Source organism: Elaeis guineensis, chromosome 15 (genome assembly GCF_000442705.2).
Source record: "Elaeis guineensis isolate ETL-2024a chromosome 15, EG11, whole genome shotgun sequence".
NCBI lineage: Eukaryota > Viridiplantae > Streptophyta > Magnoliopsida > Arecales > Arecaceae > Elaeis > Elaeis guineensis.
In genome coordinates this window covers 66,891,020-66,908,798 of record NC_026007.2, presented here as the reverse complement: position 1 = coordinate 66,908,798, position 17,779 = coordinate 66,891,020, and the positions used below count along the sequence as shown (strand labels likewise).

The 17,779-nt window shown below is 42.1% G+C and overlaps 2 protein-coding genes and 2 pseudogenes across 2 annotated transcripts; 3 read left to right on the top strand and 1 right to left on the bottom strand.

The window, feature by feature from the left end:
* Positions 1–688: 688 nt before the first annotated feature.
* Positions 689–8,002, bottom strand: LOC109506662 (protein EXORDIUM-like; annotated as a pseudogene).
* A 69-nt stretch (positions 8,003–8,071) lies between these two features.
* Positions 8,072–9,312, top strand: LOC105058432 (protein PHOSPHATE-INDUCED 1 homolog). The gene is given in 3 exon segments (XM_010941368.4): positions 8,072–8,305; positions 8,307–8,557; positions 8,560–9,312. Coding segments are annotated over 3 exon segments (939 nt in total). The 5' UTR covers positions 8,072–8,189; the 3' UTR covers positions 9,132–9,312.
* On the top strand, positions 9,157–10,668 carry LOC105058532 (protein EXORDIUM-like 2; annotated as a pseudogene).
* A 4,274-nt stretch (positions 10,669–14,942) lies between these two features.
* LOC105058433 (protein EXORDIUM-like 2) lies at positions 14,943–16,166 on the top strand. Its single transcript, XM_010941369.4, is given in 3 exon segments — positions 14,943–15,147; positions 15,150–15,242; positions 15,245–16,166. Coding segments are annotated over 3 exon segments (915 nt in total). The 5' UTR covers positions 14,943–15,005; the 3' UTR covers positions 15,925–16,166.
* The last annotated feature ends 1,613 nt before the right edge of the window (positions 16,167–17,779 follow it).

Below are 17,779 nucleotides of genomic sequence, written 5' to 3'. Positions count from 1 at the left end.
TTGCTCTTTTTCATTTTTTTTTAACTTTGTTGATTTGAGGGATTTGATCTTTTCAGCGGGGGAAATTAGGAACTGGCAGAGGTAGGGAGGGCCTCTCTCTCCTGAGGAGTACTTTTGTTTGGGACCAGGGGGTTCTACAGATGGGTTTAATATAAAGTTTCAAATTCTGTGGGCTCTATGGCCAACTTTTTGTTGAGAGATGGGAATGATAAGAGTGAGTATGGTGATGAGATAGGGGAGTGGGAATAATGGAGAGTTAAGGGGATGGCTGGCCTACCGCTATCCAAGTTTTAGACTTCAGTGGTTTTATTACTAAGTTTTGTCAGATGTCAGCAATGTTGAGTAATGGAGTAAAGAATGAAGTCAGTTGAGAGGTCGGAGGAGAATGAGCATGATGATGGGTTCTGTAACGCGGGAATGCAGAAGAAGAGATCTGATTTGGCTGGGAGTGGAGGTGTGAAGACAGAGAGGATGATGATGGTTTAATTGTCAATTGGTTTGCATTTCACATGTTATAGTAGAGTTGTTCATCGAACGGAGAAGATGGATGGAAGAGGGAGAAAAAATATGCATACGAAAAGAGAGAGGAGAGTGAGTGGATAAGTGGGGATCATTAATTTTTAATAACTCATGTTAATTAGGATTAAGAATCTTCTGGTATTATCTAGAACTATTAATGTTGTATGACTCATTTATTGTTTTGATTATATTTAATTGGTCGTTCTACGCTGCAGGATGATAGAATGGTTCTGCCCAAAAATTTCTCGTATCCCGGATACGCCCCTTTGATATAAATCCCCGGCCGTTTCGTCGCCGACTCTAACGACGCTTCCTTCTGGCCCTGATGGAATCCGTCACCAGAAGGGTTAGCCACCGGACCCACCAGCCATCATGGCGTCAATCCCGACGTCGCCGTTAGGCACGACTAACAGCGGGATCTGGGGCCCGCACAACGGCTGGTGGAAGAACCACAGATACTGACCCGGGCATTGAGCCGCCGAGTTGCCGATCCAGATGTAGGTCGAACCGGCCTTCGTTTCCAACCCGCACCGGCTCATGTAGAACCCCTCGACCACCACGTCCTGGGCCGTTAAAACCGGAGCGGTCCCGCCCTCCTCGAAATTTGTCCCCTTGTTCTACACCGCCCGCGGTGCACAAAGAAGTTCCCTTCGTCCCCTCGCGAGGGACCTTTCAAAGAGCAAAGAGCACTCCTCGTCCCACACTTGGTTCGCCTAAAGGATCTGGGTCTTCTTTGGGCCTCCATTCTACCGTCAACCAAATAAATCTATATGGTGTTCCATTACAGGGAGACTGAAGAGCAGACTAGCTTTTGGTGGGACCGGTGGTGAGGGATGGGAGGAAGTCCGAGTTGAGAGACTGTACGGTGGGGCAGAACTTGCCATACCAAAGGATGGAGATGGGGATGCCACCTCATAGGCCGTAGCAGTGCACCATTGTGGCATTTGACTGGTGGTGGTTGGACCAAAGTGGCTAGCTTTGTGGACCTCTTGTAGATTTGGGCTGAAGCTAGCAAATGGTAGCACCAAAAGAGCCACGCCAGCCATGTGCATTGAAGCCATTTGGGAGAGGAGAAGGCACGAAGATGAGAACGTGGAACTTAAAAGTACGATGGTGGTCCGGTTGCATTGAGTCGGATATAGATTAGGTTGGATGAGGATCGGATCATAAATTTATCAATCTGATCCCAATCCATTTATTAGATAAGTCAAATATTCGGATCTAAACCTAATTTATTTATTGAATGTGTAATTCAATTCAATCTGATTAATTAGTTTACTAACATCAAGTTAAATAGGTTAAACTATGTATTTTTAACAAACTAATGGGTCTAAACGACTTAAACATGTCGAGCAACTAAGCTAAAATGATAGAAATGAATTAAGCAGATTTTAAATGAGCTAAATGGATCCGATTATAATATAACTCAATTATTAAATATATTAAAATAGACTAAACATACCGATGGTATAAATCCAAATCCAGATTATTTAATTAATGATCTAGATCGATTAATCCATTTATAGCAAATCATTTGCACGCTGGGTTGACGGATCAGTATATAAAATAGATTCTCAATGAAATTAGATGGGCAATGAATGGAAGCCAGGAAACCCCATGCATATGCAAGGCAAAGTCGGGGTGCAGGGATGCAATAAAATATTAGATGAAAAAAAAATATTTCGAGAAGAATCATAATTTCTTTCGCGATCACTTCGACTATAAAAATTTTATCCACGCTCCTCAGCTCCGCGAGACATGAGACAAAGGTTGGACCGTGGAATTCTGCGGCAAAGATGGGTGGCGGACAGCTACTGAATTCCATACGATAGTCTCTGGGCATCTTCATGAGCTTAGGATAATGTGATACTAGTTTAATAATATGGTGGGGAAATTGATGGCTTTTTGGGTGGGGATATGGTTCCACTCCAACTCAGTCTCGGAATTTTGCGGCTCTCGGCGCTCGTTAAGACTTGAGCATGTGCACGGACTCCTGGTTCTCTAGGCTCTACGTTGGCCAAGCTGCGAGCTTGCAATGTGCTCCTCTCCAGGGAACAGCTAGTTTTGTTGCATTAATTAGACTATAAAAAAACAAAGTCTGACCGTTTTCCTCATCTATGATGGCCTCGTGGTGTAGGTGATCAAACTATAGACCCCAGTGGAACCATGGACAAGATTCCTCCCTATCAAGTCATATCTAGGACTCTATCGATGTAGTTCAGTACTTTGATACAGGTTATATTTATAACTTGATACAAAGTTCGTCAAATTTCTTGAGTCAACAGAAATACTCAACACTACGAATTAATGCCTCCCATGCACCATATTTTTAAGGTTCAATTAAGTTGTTTAGTATATTACCATGTTGTAGAATGATGCACTACTTGGTGTAAATTGAGCATGTCAGTCAGGATTTAGAACAAATATAAACAATCAAGAAATAGTAGTGAAAGAAAAAATCTGAAAAAAAATAAATTTACTCAAAAGAAAATAAAGATCGGGATAATGAGTTTGACTCCTCTTACAACAAAAATCTGACATCTTTCCAAGACACCTCACATAACTCTCCCTACTACAGAGATGTCTCATCAAAATTCTTCAAACTCTTTGTATCACTCTCTTTTTCTCTTTATACAGGTATGCAGTCTTCCACTATAAAAAAAAAAAAAAAACATTATCATCTCCACCTTCACTAAAAAATAAAATACAAACTTTTGTATACTGAATCTAAGATTCAATCTAACTTGAACTAGTATTGAAAGAAAAACAATTGCAACTGGAATTAAAATAAAAAATAAAGATAAACTAAAAATAGGATCCCGATGCCAAAGTATAACAATGCAATGGACTCCAAATGCATAACCCCAGTTTATAAAACAAGAAGGCCCACGCACCCATGAGACACGCCGGAGCCTAACAGAGCCCACTCACGTCCTCGCTGGGTGACAGCTTTTTGGAGCCTAATCCACTTCATTATCACATACAGCCAAGATATCCGACAAGATCGCAAAATAATTGAGCAAAACAAGCTAATGTTTTGAGCGAATAATTCCTACTTTTACGGCCGAGGGAGTAGAGAGAGCAGCGACAGCGAAGGGATTTGTTTTCTTCTTCTTGGAGAGGGGAAGGTGGGGAAAGATTGTAAAGAAAACGTGGCAGCTGGGTACAGTCGTTTCTGTCGGGGTCAAGCATTCGGACCTGGACGAGTTGTACGTTGAGATTAACTTTGGGCTTATCTTGGAGATCAGATATCCCATTACCACCCTTAGCTCATGGTAAGACAGCCTAACAAATCCCATTTGATCCTCTCCACCTCACTCCAATCTTTTATTGTATTAGGAAGAAGATGTTCTCCCCATTAGATACACTTAGTTAATAATAAATGTTGTAGACTAAGTCAATAAAAAAAATGTTCAAGTAGCCTTTGTTTAATTGAATCCTTACATGTTAAGCATCCATAGGCAACGAAACATTTAATTATAGAAGTCTGGCTGTGTGCACGATCAGTCACGGTCCAACAATGTTGTCATATTACAAGGAGAGGTTATTCAATTTTTCTTAGTTTTTTGGATGACAATCTCCTCTGGTATTTCATGTCTTCAATCTTCATCAGTGCTTACGAGCTCCTGAACGCCAATCATCTGTTTCATTGTACATGTCTAGGATGGATTGTAGCAGCATATAATGAACACAGTTAATGATGTAATTCGAGGACGTTAAGTTTCACAGTATTTTGGGTACCGGGTAAGCTGGTAATACTGCTCATCCGGGTAACATCCCTCGAGAAGGAACTTAGGCTGTGGATTGACTTGCAGGCAGTGCTTCTCAGAGATATTTATTGCTCAAATATGGTGGCAGTGTGGATCCATCGCTGGTCCGGATGCTTCCTGATGATACGTACGGAGTTGGTTTCCCAAAGGACAACAGTTTTGATGTGCAGTGTGTCATTTTTCTTCAGTTGAATTGATCACTCCCTATGTACCCGAAAAAAAGAAAATATTGCTCATCCACAGCGGTCCTTGCGCTAGGAGGCACTTATAAAATTTTCACCTCTAACTTCGGGATTTTTTTTTTTTTTTTTGTATTAAAAAAATATATATATATTGCATGACTTTATAGATACCTTCCTACGTATTCAATTACTATAATATCAATTATATATTTTTTAAATTATTACAATATTATCTATCTCATTCTCTTAATTGTTGCTAGAGCTAGCTTACCATGGTGCTTATTTGTCAGCTGATATAGATGTAGATTGCAAGATATATCTATTTGTCAGCTGACGTGGAGAGAAATGCATGCACCAGCTAATACGGAGGAATTATTCGATGAATGGATCCATCATCAAATTAACTCATCCTCAAATCCCCCCATGAAGGAAATTAGGCTGTGGATTGACTTGTAGGCAATGCTTTTCAGAGCCATTTATTGCTCAAACATAGTGGCAGTGTGGACCCATCACTAGTCCGGATGCTTGCTACTGAGACGTACGGAGGAGGTTTCCTAAGAGACTATTGTTTTGATGTGCAGTGTGTCATTTTTCTTCAGTTGAATTGATCGCTCCCTATGTACCCGAAAAAAAAAAATACTGCTCATCCACGTTGCGCAAGGAGGTACTTATAAAATTTTCACCTCTAACTCCGAGATTTTTTTTTTATATTAAAAAAATATATATTTTGCATGACTTTATAGATACCTTCCTACATATTCAATTATTATAATATTAATTATATATTTTTAATTATTATAATATTATCCATTATCCTCTTAATTGTTGCTAGAGCTAGTTATGATGGTGCTTATTTGTTAGCTGATAAAGATGTAGATTGCAAAATATCTATTTGTCATTTGACGTGAAGAGAAATGCATGCACCAACTGATATGGAAGAATTATGTAATGATTAGATCTATCATCACTATTATTTTCTTAAACAAAACTCATCCTCAAATCCTAACCCTAACTTCATCCCTCATCAAGATGGCCCCATAGCATCTGTCAGTGGCCCTCCTAGACCAACACCATCCCATCCCTCAATCCTCATTGATCTCCGATTGTTACCCCCCCATCCTCCTGACCTCCTCCCTCTTCTTTTTCTTTTCTTCTCCTTTCCTCCTCTTCTCCCTCTCCCTCTTTTTATCTTTCCCACCTTGGGATGAAAAGGATGCCAGCCTTGATATGTCAGATGACTTCTTTATTTAAAAGAACAAATAGAAGTTGAGAAGGAACTATGCATTTTTTTTAATTAACAGAGAATTAGACATTTGCTACATTCAAGATATCTTTTTGGAGTTGAATGCATCACTGGCATCTCATTTTGTTCTTCTAATGGATCTAAGTTCCTTTACTTTCTTTTACTTGTCCATGATAAAGTTACAAATTTAACAGATTCCGTACCTACATTATCATCCTTGCTTCTCGTGTTGAGTCCAAACCAAAGAGTAGGATCAAGTAATATTGTTTATTCTATACTTATTAAGATTGAAATCAGATCGGATATTAAGTATCCATATCTATATTTATTTTATCTGACGAATATAATACGAATATGGATATTATTCGGATGAAAAAATTCATATCCATATTTATTTTAAATAGATACGAATGCAATTCAAATACTGAAAGTATGGATATAATTACAGATATAGTTTAGATAATTAAATTTTATAACTACAGAATCAAAAATATTATAAATATATGATAAATCAAATTAATAATATATTTATATGTTATATATATTTTTAAAAAATAATAAGTGATATATAAAATTATATAGGATTATATGTAGATTCGATATTCAATATGGATTGGATAGTTATTTATCCATATCTATATCTATTGAAAACAGATTCTAACAGATAATATCCGTACCACTTTCATCCCTAATGCTTATTAAATACTACTGGGTTTTGTATTCTATTGTGAAATCATCTTGGTATTCTTTTATGGATGGATAGCAAGGTCTCTTAAAGAATATTATTGAAATCAAACTAAAACGACATAGAGTATCAAGCTTTTTAGATCCGATTCATAGGGTGACAGATCAAGCCCATCTTCATTTATAAATTAAAGTTCCATCACTCAGGGATGGTAAATAATTTTGGAGAAATACCCATCTCCTATAAAAAAAATTATTCAAAAATAAATTTTGTCTTTGACAAATGAAATTGCAACATAGGACCTGAAAACTAGCTATAAGAAGTTCGTCCTTGTGGAAACTTAATGGAAAAGAGACGGATGTTAAATCTGATAATGCAATTAGAAGCTTATTAGGCTAAACTTATGAGAGCTCAGATGGTGAATGATTAGGATAACAAAAATAGTATAATTATATTGTTAATCTTTTTCCCCTCCCTCTTGTCTATTGATTTTTTCGTCTATTAAAAGAGAGAGATGAATTGACGATGCTATGGGTGCAGAAGATGGAGCTTTTCTCATCGGTATGGACCAAAGCACTTGCCTTTTTAATTCTTGTTTCCAATTGGCTAGTATTTGTGGAAAAAGGGAGAGGAAGAAAAAGAGAAAAAAAAGAGGAGAAAGAAGAGGAAGAGAAAGAAGGAGGAGAGGAGGAAATAGGCAGTGTTAACAAGAGGATGAGGGTGAGGGAATGGAGGTGGCCAGTGACAACAATGGTGAAAGGCCGACTGCCAGCAGAGGTTGCGTGGTTGTTTCAGAGAGAAAGATTAAAAGATTAGATAGAGTTAAGATTTAGAGTTCGAAGATGGATTTTATTTATAATGGTGATTGTAATGATGGATTCAATTGTCATCAATTATAGCTATATCAACTGATAGATAAGCATTATCAATGAGCATGATCTTAATTAGGAGGGGTTGTATAATATTGAAAATCTGAAAAATATAGAGCGATATTATAGTAATAAATATATATAGAGATATTTTAAATTCATTAAAATATAAAAAATTATTTTATTTATTTGTTGATGAACCTCTGGTTTCGTAGTTGCATATACGTAACAGTTCCATTCGGGGGTGATAACGGCCGGGGCTCACGAGTTTCTGGTGCAGCGCAGGACTGGGCGCTCTCTTACGAGTTCCCAGCTGGCACGTACGCGGATCCCCATCCGTAACCATTAATAAAATTACGCTCCCCCCGGTTACCCAACCAAATCAATACACGTCTCGAAGAGACACCAGCCTGTCCCCCCCTCTGAAAACGTTCTGAAATTTAAAACTCCTCGACAAACGAACCCATCTCTTTGCCCAAACTACCCCCCTTCTTATCCCCCACTTTCCCATCCCTAAAACACCCCTACCCACCTCAGGTTGACTTACGGTTGCCCATTCCCGATTTAAGGGTATTGTGGGAAGAAAACAAATTTTCGTAAATGTTACAGCCGCGGATGGCACGCAAAAGCCAGCTGTCTGGTGACCGTTGTGCCCAGACCGCGTCCCCTTTATGGGCCCCTAAAGCTCCCCTCCTGGCCCACCACCCTTGTCTTCTGTTTCCGCTCGCCTTCATGAATTATTTAATCAATAACATCATCTCATAACCCCTAAAGCTCCCCTCCTCACACTATATAAACCCCCTTCACGCCATCCTTTCTCCCAACCCAAATGCCACTCCCTTCTCTTCGTCTCAAAGAGAAGCGCCTAATATAACCCAAGACATACCCTATCCTCTTCTCTTCTCTTATTGTTCTATACCAATGGCGTCTTCCAGTATTAGCCCTTGTTTCCTTTGTATCTTCTTAGTAGTAGCTTCTCTTCTATTCCAGTGCTCCTATGGGGCTAGAAAGCTAATGCTTTGGTGGAAGAACATCCCCTGTCTTAACCTACCACAAGGGAGCCCTCCTCACGGGACCTATATCGGTAAACCTCATCTGGTACGGTAAGTTCACCGCCACCCAGCGAGCCATCATCTCCGACTTCGTCACATCCCTCTCCTCGAAGGGTGGTGGCCAGAAGCAGCCGGTGCCGTCTGTGTCCACCTGGTGGAATACCACCGAGAAGTACTACGCCCGGTCGAAGACCAAGTTCCCTACGCTTACCCTCGGCGACCAGATCCTCGACGAGCCTACACTCTCGGGAAGTCCCTCACGAACGCCGACATCGCCAAGCTGGCGAGCCGCGGGGCGCCGAAGTACGCCGTCAACGTCGTACTGACGGCGGATGACGTCGCCGTCGAGGGCTTCTGCATGAGCCGGTGCGGGACCCACGGGACCTCACCCCGGTCCAAGTCCGGCCGGTTCGCTTATATCTGGGTCGGCAACTCGGCGACCCAGTGCCCGGGCCAGTGCGCCTGGCCCTTCCACCAGCCGGTCTACGGGCCCCAGAGCCCGCCGCTGGTGGCGCCCAACGGCGACGTCGGGATTGACGGCATGGTGATCAACTTGGCGAGCATGATGGCCGGGACGGTGACCAACCCGTTCGGTAACGGATTCTACCAGGGGCCGAAGGAGGCGCCGTTGGAGGTGGCGACGGCGTGCACGGGGGTGTACGCCAAGGGGGCGTATCCGGGATACGCCGGCGACTTGTTGGTGGATCCCACCACGGGGGCGAGCTACAACGCAAATGGGGCCCACGGGAGGAAGTACCTAGTTCCAGCCTTGTTTGACCCGTCAACGTCCAGCTGCTCTACCTTGGTGTAGTGGGAGTGGTGTGGTGTGTTTGGGGATGTATACGGTAAAGAGAGCAGTGGAAGAACGGGGATATAGATTGTCTGTAATTATTTCATTCATTTTCGAATTACGTTTTTGTTTCATGTTATTCATTTGATGCTTAAAATTTAGATAATAGAGATTAAAACCACGGGGATGGTAGTAGAATTAACATTTTTCCAACTTGTGCTTGGCATAGCCAAGGAGACCACGGGGTGTACGTTCTCTTGGTCATCCTCAACCCACGTGACTGTTCAAGGCCCGAATCCGGTTCGATGGTGAGGGGACCTACTCGATCATTGTGATTTGAATATATCTTATATGTATTGGAATCCTAGATGATGATATAATCACGGAATTTGGTTCTTAGTGGTGGAAGCTTGGTTAGGCCCGGTAGGGCGGTACGTTGCTTCTGGCAGCTTTCGATCTTCGAATTATAAATAATAATTTCAAAATTTTAAGTTCCGAGGGGTTGGATTGTCACTTGAATTTGCAACTTTTGAGATGGATTTTTTTTTTTTTTTTGGGGTTCACGCGCTTTTTCTTTCTCCCTTGTTTTTGTCCTTTTTCTTTATTTTCTTTTGTATACCCCTTCCATTATTTTGGGTTCACCGGCAACCTCCTCTAGTACGGCCGCTTCTCCGCCACCCAACGCTCCATCGTCGCCTACTTCCACCTCCACCAGTCCCTCCTCCGGCAGCTAGCCACCACCCCTTCCGCCACCTCCTGGTGGAGCACCACCGCCGTCGATGGCGGCACGGGCCGCCCTCTCCCTCGGCCGCCAGCTCCTCGACGACCACAACGCCATTGACAAATCCCTCTTCCCCTCGCCCCTCTCCCTCTCAGAGCCTCTGAATCCGGCACGTCGTCTGCCGACATCAACGTCGCCCTCACCTCCGCTGACGTGGCCGGCAACGTCTTCTGCTCGAACCGGGGCGGGACACACCGCCCGTAGTCCGGATCGAGCGGGTTCATCTGGAGCGGTGACTTGGTGGTCCAGTGTCTGGGCCAGTGCGCGTGGCCCTTCCATCGGCCGGTCTACGGCTCCCAGACCCCGCCGTTAGTCACTCCTAACGGCAACGTCGGGATGGACGGCGTGATCATTAGCCTTGCCCGCTGACGCGCCGTTAAAGGCGGCATCTGCATGTACGGTGATATTTGGGCCAGGGGCTTATCCTGGATATCGGGGCCGGGTTTTGGTGGATAAGACCAGTGGGCTAATTATAACTTGAGGATGGGAATTTAAAGCCAGACTGAGGCACACAAATATTACATTTTAAACTGATCCAGTCCAAAGTCCGACTAAAACTGAATAGAGTTTGGGTCCGAGGCCCGACTAAATATGAGTAGAATTTGAGACCCGATGACGTCTTATCATTCCACCCTCGTATAGAGAAGAAAGTTGTAAGCGGAGTTATATAGTTGCTTTCTCTTATGAACTTTTCCTTATTTTTTAACAAAATAATTATCATGTAAATGGAAGCACAATAAGGATGTTGACCTCCCGTAATTAAATGGGCTAGAATAATGTTGTATGATTGTAACGTTTTCTTGATCAGGAGAATTTCATTTGCACTGCTCTTAACAGTATCGACGGGTTCCATAATTTGAATCGTAGGGTTTGCTTACCAAATTATAATACTAAGATCTCCCCTAGGAATATTGTCAAAAAGAAAAAAAAAAAAAAAAAACTCCCTCGGAACTATGGGTTTACCACAAGATGTGTTTGGGCAAGCATTATCAACTTTTTTGAACTAATTCTTAAGTCCCTTTAATCGAGAAAAAATGGAGATCTATTATTCCAATTTTTCATAGCATTTTTAGCAATGGGCAGCATCTAGTGGACAGTGTTAACTAACATGCCGATCAATCTACTCGTGATGTTTCTCTCGGGTTTTTTTTTTTTTTTTCCTCTCTCTCTTCCCTGAAGAGAGCATAAAATTTTGGGAGTATGAGGTAAAAGCTCTCATGCATCTGCCTATCTCTTTTACTTGGGGGCTTTGAGTTGGAGAAGCTCTGTAAAGTGTTTGGGAAAATTGGGTGGAACTTGATTGATGTGTCAACATATTTAGAATGTCCTAGAAGTGGCAGGAGCATGTGACTTTTTGTATGACAGACTATATATACCTTTTCTTTTATGGCAGCATAAATCAGGTGATATTAAGTATCATTAAAATAATTTCAAAGTATAAATTTATAATTAAATAAGAAGCTAATCAGCATTCATCAAGGGCCAAAGAATCAGTGACAATATTTTTATTGCCAATAAGTTGGTTCAAAACTTTCATCTTTCTGCTGCTGATTTTTTAAAAGCCTTTATTTTTTTTTTTACACCATTGGGTTGGAATAACATAAACCAATCTTTTTTTTTTCTTTCCTTACATAACTCCATGAATCACTTGTTTCTGATATTCATATGCCTTACAATGCTTTGAAGAAAGTGGTGATCATATTCCTGTTAGATTAATTATTATTTCGTTTGCATTGAACATTTTCCATGGGAGTGGTTATTAAACTGCAAATGTTCACCTTGAACTTGCCAAGAGTGTTTCATATGTAGAACCTCCTATGGGGGACAGTTACCATGCTCTTTGTTGCTTAAATTTTGTAGACGGTATGGTTGCAAGGCTTTCTAGTGAATGGCCTTTCCATTTCCTATTTATCTAGATCATACATTTATGCTTGCTATAAAGCATATCCTTCTCATAAAAGCCCAAAATGCTCTTTCTAAGTTCTACATCACCAATGTTTAGCTTTTCTTATAACATCTTTTTGTTTACGGTCTTCAGTCTAATTCACAGCTGTGTTATAGCTTCTCCGTGAGTGTAATAGGTAAAAATTTTTGTCCTATGGGTGATTTAAGTAGTGGGGATCGAGAGGGGTTATTTAACTTTTGATGGATGCACACAGCGAATTCTAGATAAATATAATGATGTAACGAGTACAAGAGGGAAGACATCGAGGGAATTCCGCACGGGATTCGTGTCAAAGGTTGCTGCACACGGGACTTAGTCGCACTAAACAAAAAAAAAAAAAAAATACATCTACCATTGCAAAGACCACACGCTCACGGATTTGCACGTGAGAAGTCGCATGGCTGCTGAATGATCCAATTGCGAGTTATATGCACGAAAATCCATGCTCCGCCACACCTGTGCATTATCTTAGACACCTGTCCCACACGTGTCCCACAGAGTATGTCGGCAGTCCTGTCTCCTCTTCAGTCTCGTCCCTTTCTCCCTTCAGAATCGTAATATAATATGAGCTCGGACCACCACGTGCGACACCATCCCCTCGCACGCGCGAAAACGCTCCCATGCCCTTCCCTCTTTTGCTCCTCGTCCTTTAGCCAGCACCCGTCTTTTGACCCGCTCCTTGTCGACTCCATCACCTTTACAACTGTGTGTGAATGTGGCACGCCTGACTGCGATGTATATAAAGTTTAGGATCCTTAATGACGATTAGGACCACCCAGGTCCGCCCCTTAATGATGCTGGGGTCCAGGCGAGCTTGGCCTTTTCCATGTCGGCTGAGCTTATCTTATATTATGTGGAGCAGAAGGCAAAGCTATGGCTTGCTAGCTTATACCATGAAGGTTCTGATTGTATCCTAAAATATGTGAGACAGAGTACGCACAGATTCCCCGTGCACCCACGTTTTAATTTGTTTGTTTGGCCACCTTTGGCTTGGTACCGTTCTTGGTCCATTGGTGGGATCATATCTTCTTATTTTTTGGTCTAATAACCAACTGTAATGATGATGAGATCTGTTTGCAATTTTAATAAATTGGGTAGCTTTTCCCCCTCCCTTTCCCTTGAAGTAAAAGATCCCACCATTAAGTACACACCGTAAGAACAGGCATTGGTGCAACGTATCGGCCAGCTTAATTTGGTTACTTTCTTGGTGGCAAGACCTGTCCGGACTTTAATAATTTGCATTCTAACTAGTTCAAAACAGTTCTATAATTTGTCCAATATTATCATATTTCAGTGCTACAAACATTGAATGCACAGCTTGCTAGCCTAGGCTACCACCCTCAAATCACGGCAAAATATCTGAAGTTTACCATTGGTTTCGCTACTCAATTAATTTAGCTATTAATAATATATGCTCTCTATATAAATTTATGAAAAATTGGAATCCGAGAAGATAGTGGATGGAGATGATGACGAATAAAAATATATATTTTTTTTCTTCTGTTGGCTAATCATGGATTAGAGCTAAAACTAACTGGTCCCCAACAACATTGTGGTCATGTTAAGCATCCAATGAGCTTCACGAGATCTATAGTGTAGATATTTATTTGACCTACATGACCGTACCACTAATTATCTAAAGTTCTTTAGTCTTGGTGCCTCCCAAAGTGAAGACGCTCTTAGCATCACAAATCACAGCCTAGCTCGAAGAGAGTGGCAACAAAAAGGAAGAAAAAACGAACGTTGTTACGTTAAACGAGATGGTGACGAAGGTACGACACCCTCGCAGATGTTGGTGCCACGTCTCCCCATCTGTTTTGTCCCATGAGGCAATGATAAGCATGGGGAAGATAAAGGTGTAAATAGGTCAGCACAAGAGGGCTATTCTGGTAGTTTCAACACTGGCGTTCTTGTCACACTTCCCTGCTTTCTTTATCCCTTGGCTGTCACGTCATCGATTTCTACCGCCCCGGGTTCTGCGCAAAGGTTGGGGTCTCCTTTCTCGTTCTCCGTGGAGGAGTGGATGCTGTCACCCCTGACACGTTAGGTGACCCCGTAGAAGGATTCCCCGACCGGATCCAAATCTTAGCCAGCCCGGAACAGATCCATTACCCAGGGAACTCCAAGCTGGACATAAAGAGCTCATAAGGAATGCTTAATTGACAAGTTGATGGTACCAAATCAAGGTATTGCGTCTTTGTGCAGGAGATGGTAGTCATACAATATGAAAAAAGTTTGTGCTGTGCCAAATCTTGTTTTGATATAAATCTAAATCAATGTGGCTTCAATCTAATTTCTTAAGAAGGGTCTCATAGTTTAAGAAATTACCAACTACTTAGTGCTTGGACAAAAATTATATGCCTAGTTACGATTAAAACAAGTCTGTATTATGTTCATCTTATCTAATTGCTGTGGCATTAATTTTGGACTTTATATTTGCTTAATTATAAGCTCGATGCATCATGCATCTTTGTCATGCAAATAAGATGTACGGTAGCTTTGATATATACTAACTCCTTTACATGTATTTTTATGATTCATAAAGATCTAGATATTGTGTGTGATTATACCTATACTAATATACCAGATTTCATTAGACTTTGCATAAAATCTAGACATGATCTTAGGAAAAAAAGGCATTTCATGTCTTAGTTGATTCTAATTTCAATCAATTGTTTACAAGATGCATGCAAGAATATCTAGTGGCCCAATTCATTCTAATATCTTGGTAATTTGCTGGTTCACACGTGCACAACTTGTGAAAGAATATCTGGCGGCCAAGTGATCCTAATATCTTGACAATTTACGGATGAACACCAAAATATTATCGCATGCATCCGGCAACCAAAATAAACCAACTTCAACCCGACCGAAAGACATGCTCCTCCATTTCAGTGCGGTGACCAGATCCCAAAGGCCCCTCCCTAGAACCACCATTCCCGGTGCCCCCGTGTCAACCCCTGTTAAAATATACCCCCCTCCGTTAAGTCTACGTCGCTCTCATTACCGCGGTCTCCAGCTGTTCCCCTCGTCCCCCACTCTCCATCTCCCACCCCTACTCCCCACCTCCCTCCCCCTATATAAATGCTTTCGCTTACTCAACTTGCAAGCCACAGTTAAACCCAAAGCCAAGTACCAGCCGTCTAAAACTGCCAGGTTTAAAGACCCTATGGCTCTCTCGCCACTGTTTTCTCTTCTCTCTTTCTTGCTCTTGTTTCACTCCTCCGTGGCCGACCCCAGGAACCTTATCCTGGTCGAGCAGCAGCCCCTGGTCCTCCAGTACCACAACGGCCCACTCCTCACCGGTAACCTCACGTCCACCTCCTGTGGTACGGCCGCTTCTCCGCCACCCAGCGCTCCATCCTCGCCGACTTCGTCCGTTCCCTCTCCCCCGCCTCTGCCTCCTCCCCGCCGCCCCATCCGCCGCATCATGGTGGCGCACCACCGCCCGCTACCGCGCCGCCGCCTCCAGCGTCTCCCTCGGCCTCCAGCTTCTCGACGAGAAGTACTCCCTCGGTAAAACCCTCACCTCCGCCGACCTCGCCACCCTCGCCTCCCGCGCTGGGCCCCACCACGGGGCGGTCGCCGCCGTGCTAACCTCCTCCGACGTCGCCGTCGAGGGGTTCTGCATGAGCCGGTGCGGGACCCACGCGTCCGCCCCCGCCGCCCGTCTCGGCCGGGCCCGGTTCGCCTATCTTTGGGTCGGCGACTCGACGGTCCAGTGCCCGGGCCAGTGCGCCTGGCCCTTCCACCAGCCCGTCTACGGCCCCCAGACCCCGCCGTTAGTAGCGCCCAACGGCGACGTCGGGATGGACGGCATGGTCATCAACTTCGCCACGCTGTTAGCCGGGACCGTGACGAACCCTTACGGCGACGGATACTACCAGGGGCCGGCGACGGCGCCGTTAGAGGCAGTAACGGCGTGCACGGGAGTGTTCGGGAGTGGGGCCTACCCAGGGTACCCAGGCAAGACGTTGTTGGACCCCACCACCGGGGCCAGCTATAATGCGAAGGGATTGGCTGGGAGGAAGTATTTGCTGCCCGCCATGTGGGACCCGGAGACATCGCAGTGTACCAGCCTTGTGTAAGAGACTCCAGGGACAAAAATGTGCAAAATTTCCGTACTTTTTTTTCTTTTTTTTGTTATTATATATATAAACTGTGAAAAGAAAGAAAGCCTATAAGACTGTAATCAAAAGTAGAGTGGAGGTGGGTAGGAATGTATTAATAAGGATGGGGTCTTCAAGTATTATACTTGATGACGTTGGGTAATATTATAAAGCATATTAATATTTGAACCAGGAAAAAAGAGTAAGTATCATTGTTCCAATATTGTTATTTTTGGTTTGGATGCGGATGGAAAGAGACGCTTGATTTGGCTTATGGTGGGGGAGTGGACTGCACGAAGGCAGTAGCGAGGCGACGAGGACGTTCCATAGTTTTTGGATTCAAAGTTCTTGGTTGGCAGATTGGTTTATTATTGTATTTAGTGTAGCCGAGTAAAATGGAGTAATTTTGGGAGTAAGTTATTATCATTTAATGAAAGTAAGTTATTTTCAGGTAAAGTAAAATAAATATTATGAAATAATAGGGCATTTATGATGTCTTTTTAAAAAAAAAAAAAATCGATATTTAGCTGCCCATCTTTTATGGCAGTCGTTAGCACTCCACGGGCAATCCGCTCTAAAGAATCGATGCTCGTTTTGATATTGTAGGTTTCTTGAATGTCCTCCAGAGAGATCAAATTGAGTTCAAGGTGATGACTTCCTTTTTCTTTGATTTCACATGATCACATCTTTTTTTCATTATTTAATTAATATCATGACTTCTTTAGACATCTAAAACTTAGAGAACTCTAATATGATAAGGTTGGACCAGTATCTATTGTTTTAGCCAACCAATGATAGCACCATTAGATGGAGGATGGATCTATACTTCAACATTCAACCACCACCAACCAAAAGCTTGGGAAAAATTTTTCCAAAGAAGATATGACAGCCAATAGCTGAAGGAAAGTAAGGCCAGGAATAAGGAACAATGGGAAGGTGAAATGAGGAAAGGGCCCTTCTATCTTTTTTTTTCTTTTCTTTTCCTTTCCTTTAAGTTGGTGACTCTGGTGCTTTTTGTAAAACTTCTAATGTACATAATCATAGATTGTTTACATAATGATCTGAAGAACGAAGTAAGATGCCTATAAGGAAATACAACTCTGCAACGTAGGCCTCAAAATGTATTGTATCACTTGCCATCCATGTCTCAAAGGAATTGGACCTCACCCAAAATAACTAGTCAAGAAAGTATTATTTGGGCTCTTTTGATTGTATTAGCATTCAAGAGCCAGGCAATATATAGCCAATATTTTTTCATATGATAATATTATGAAAATGGTTTATTTTATTGTTTAAACGTTTCTTGGGCTCTTCAATTTGGAAATTTTGGTCTCTTTTACCGGGAAAACGTCGCCTGCCACCACCACAAAAAAAAAAAAAAAAAAAAAAAACAAAAGAGAGATTGCATAATAATAATATGTGACATGATTGGTATTTTTCCTTATTTCTCTTAAGCTTACAGGATCAGGTGTTGTCCTTACAAGTGGTATCCATGAGATTACACATATATCATACTCTAAGTTTCGAATTGAAATCAGAATGTGAATTATTGGTGCAGGGTCGGAACAGAAGACTTCTTACCATTTTCATTTTAGAGTCCAACTCCCTCCAACAAAGCATGCCTTTAGTGTTAAAAAGATTTAAGCTTAAGCATCATATTTGTAGTCTCCCATTGGAAACCACATAGCTGTAACCTTGATATTTTTAAGGCTGTGGGCATCAGGCTATGTCCATAATATGTTATAAAGTTTAAAATTCATAATGCTATAGTATTAATGTATTTTGTATCAAATATAATTGGGATGAATTTATGCTTTTTACACTCGACCTAAGG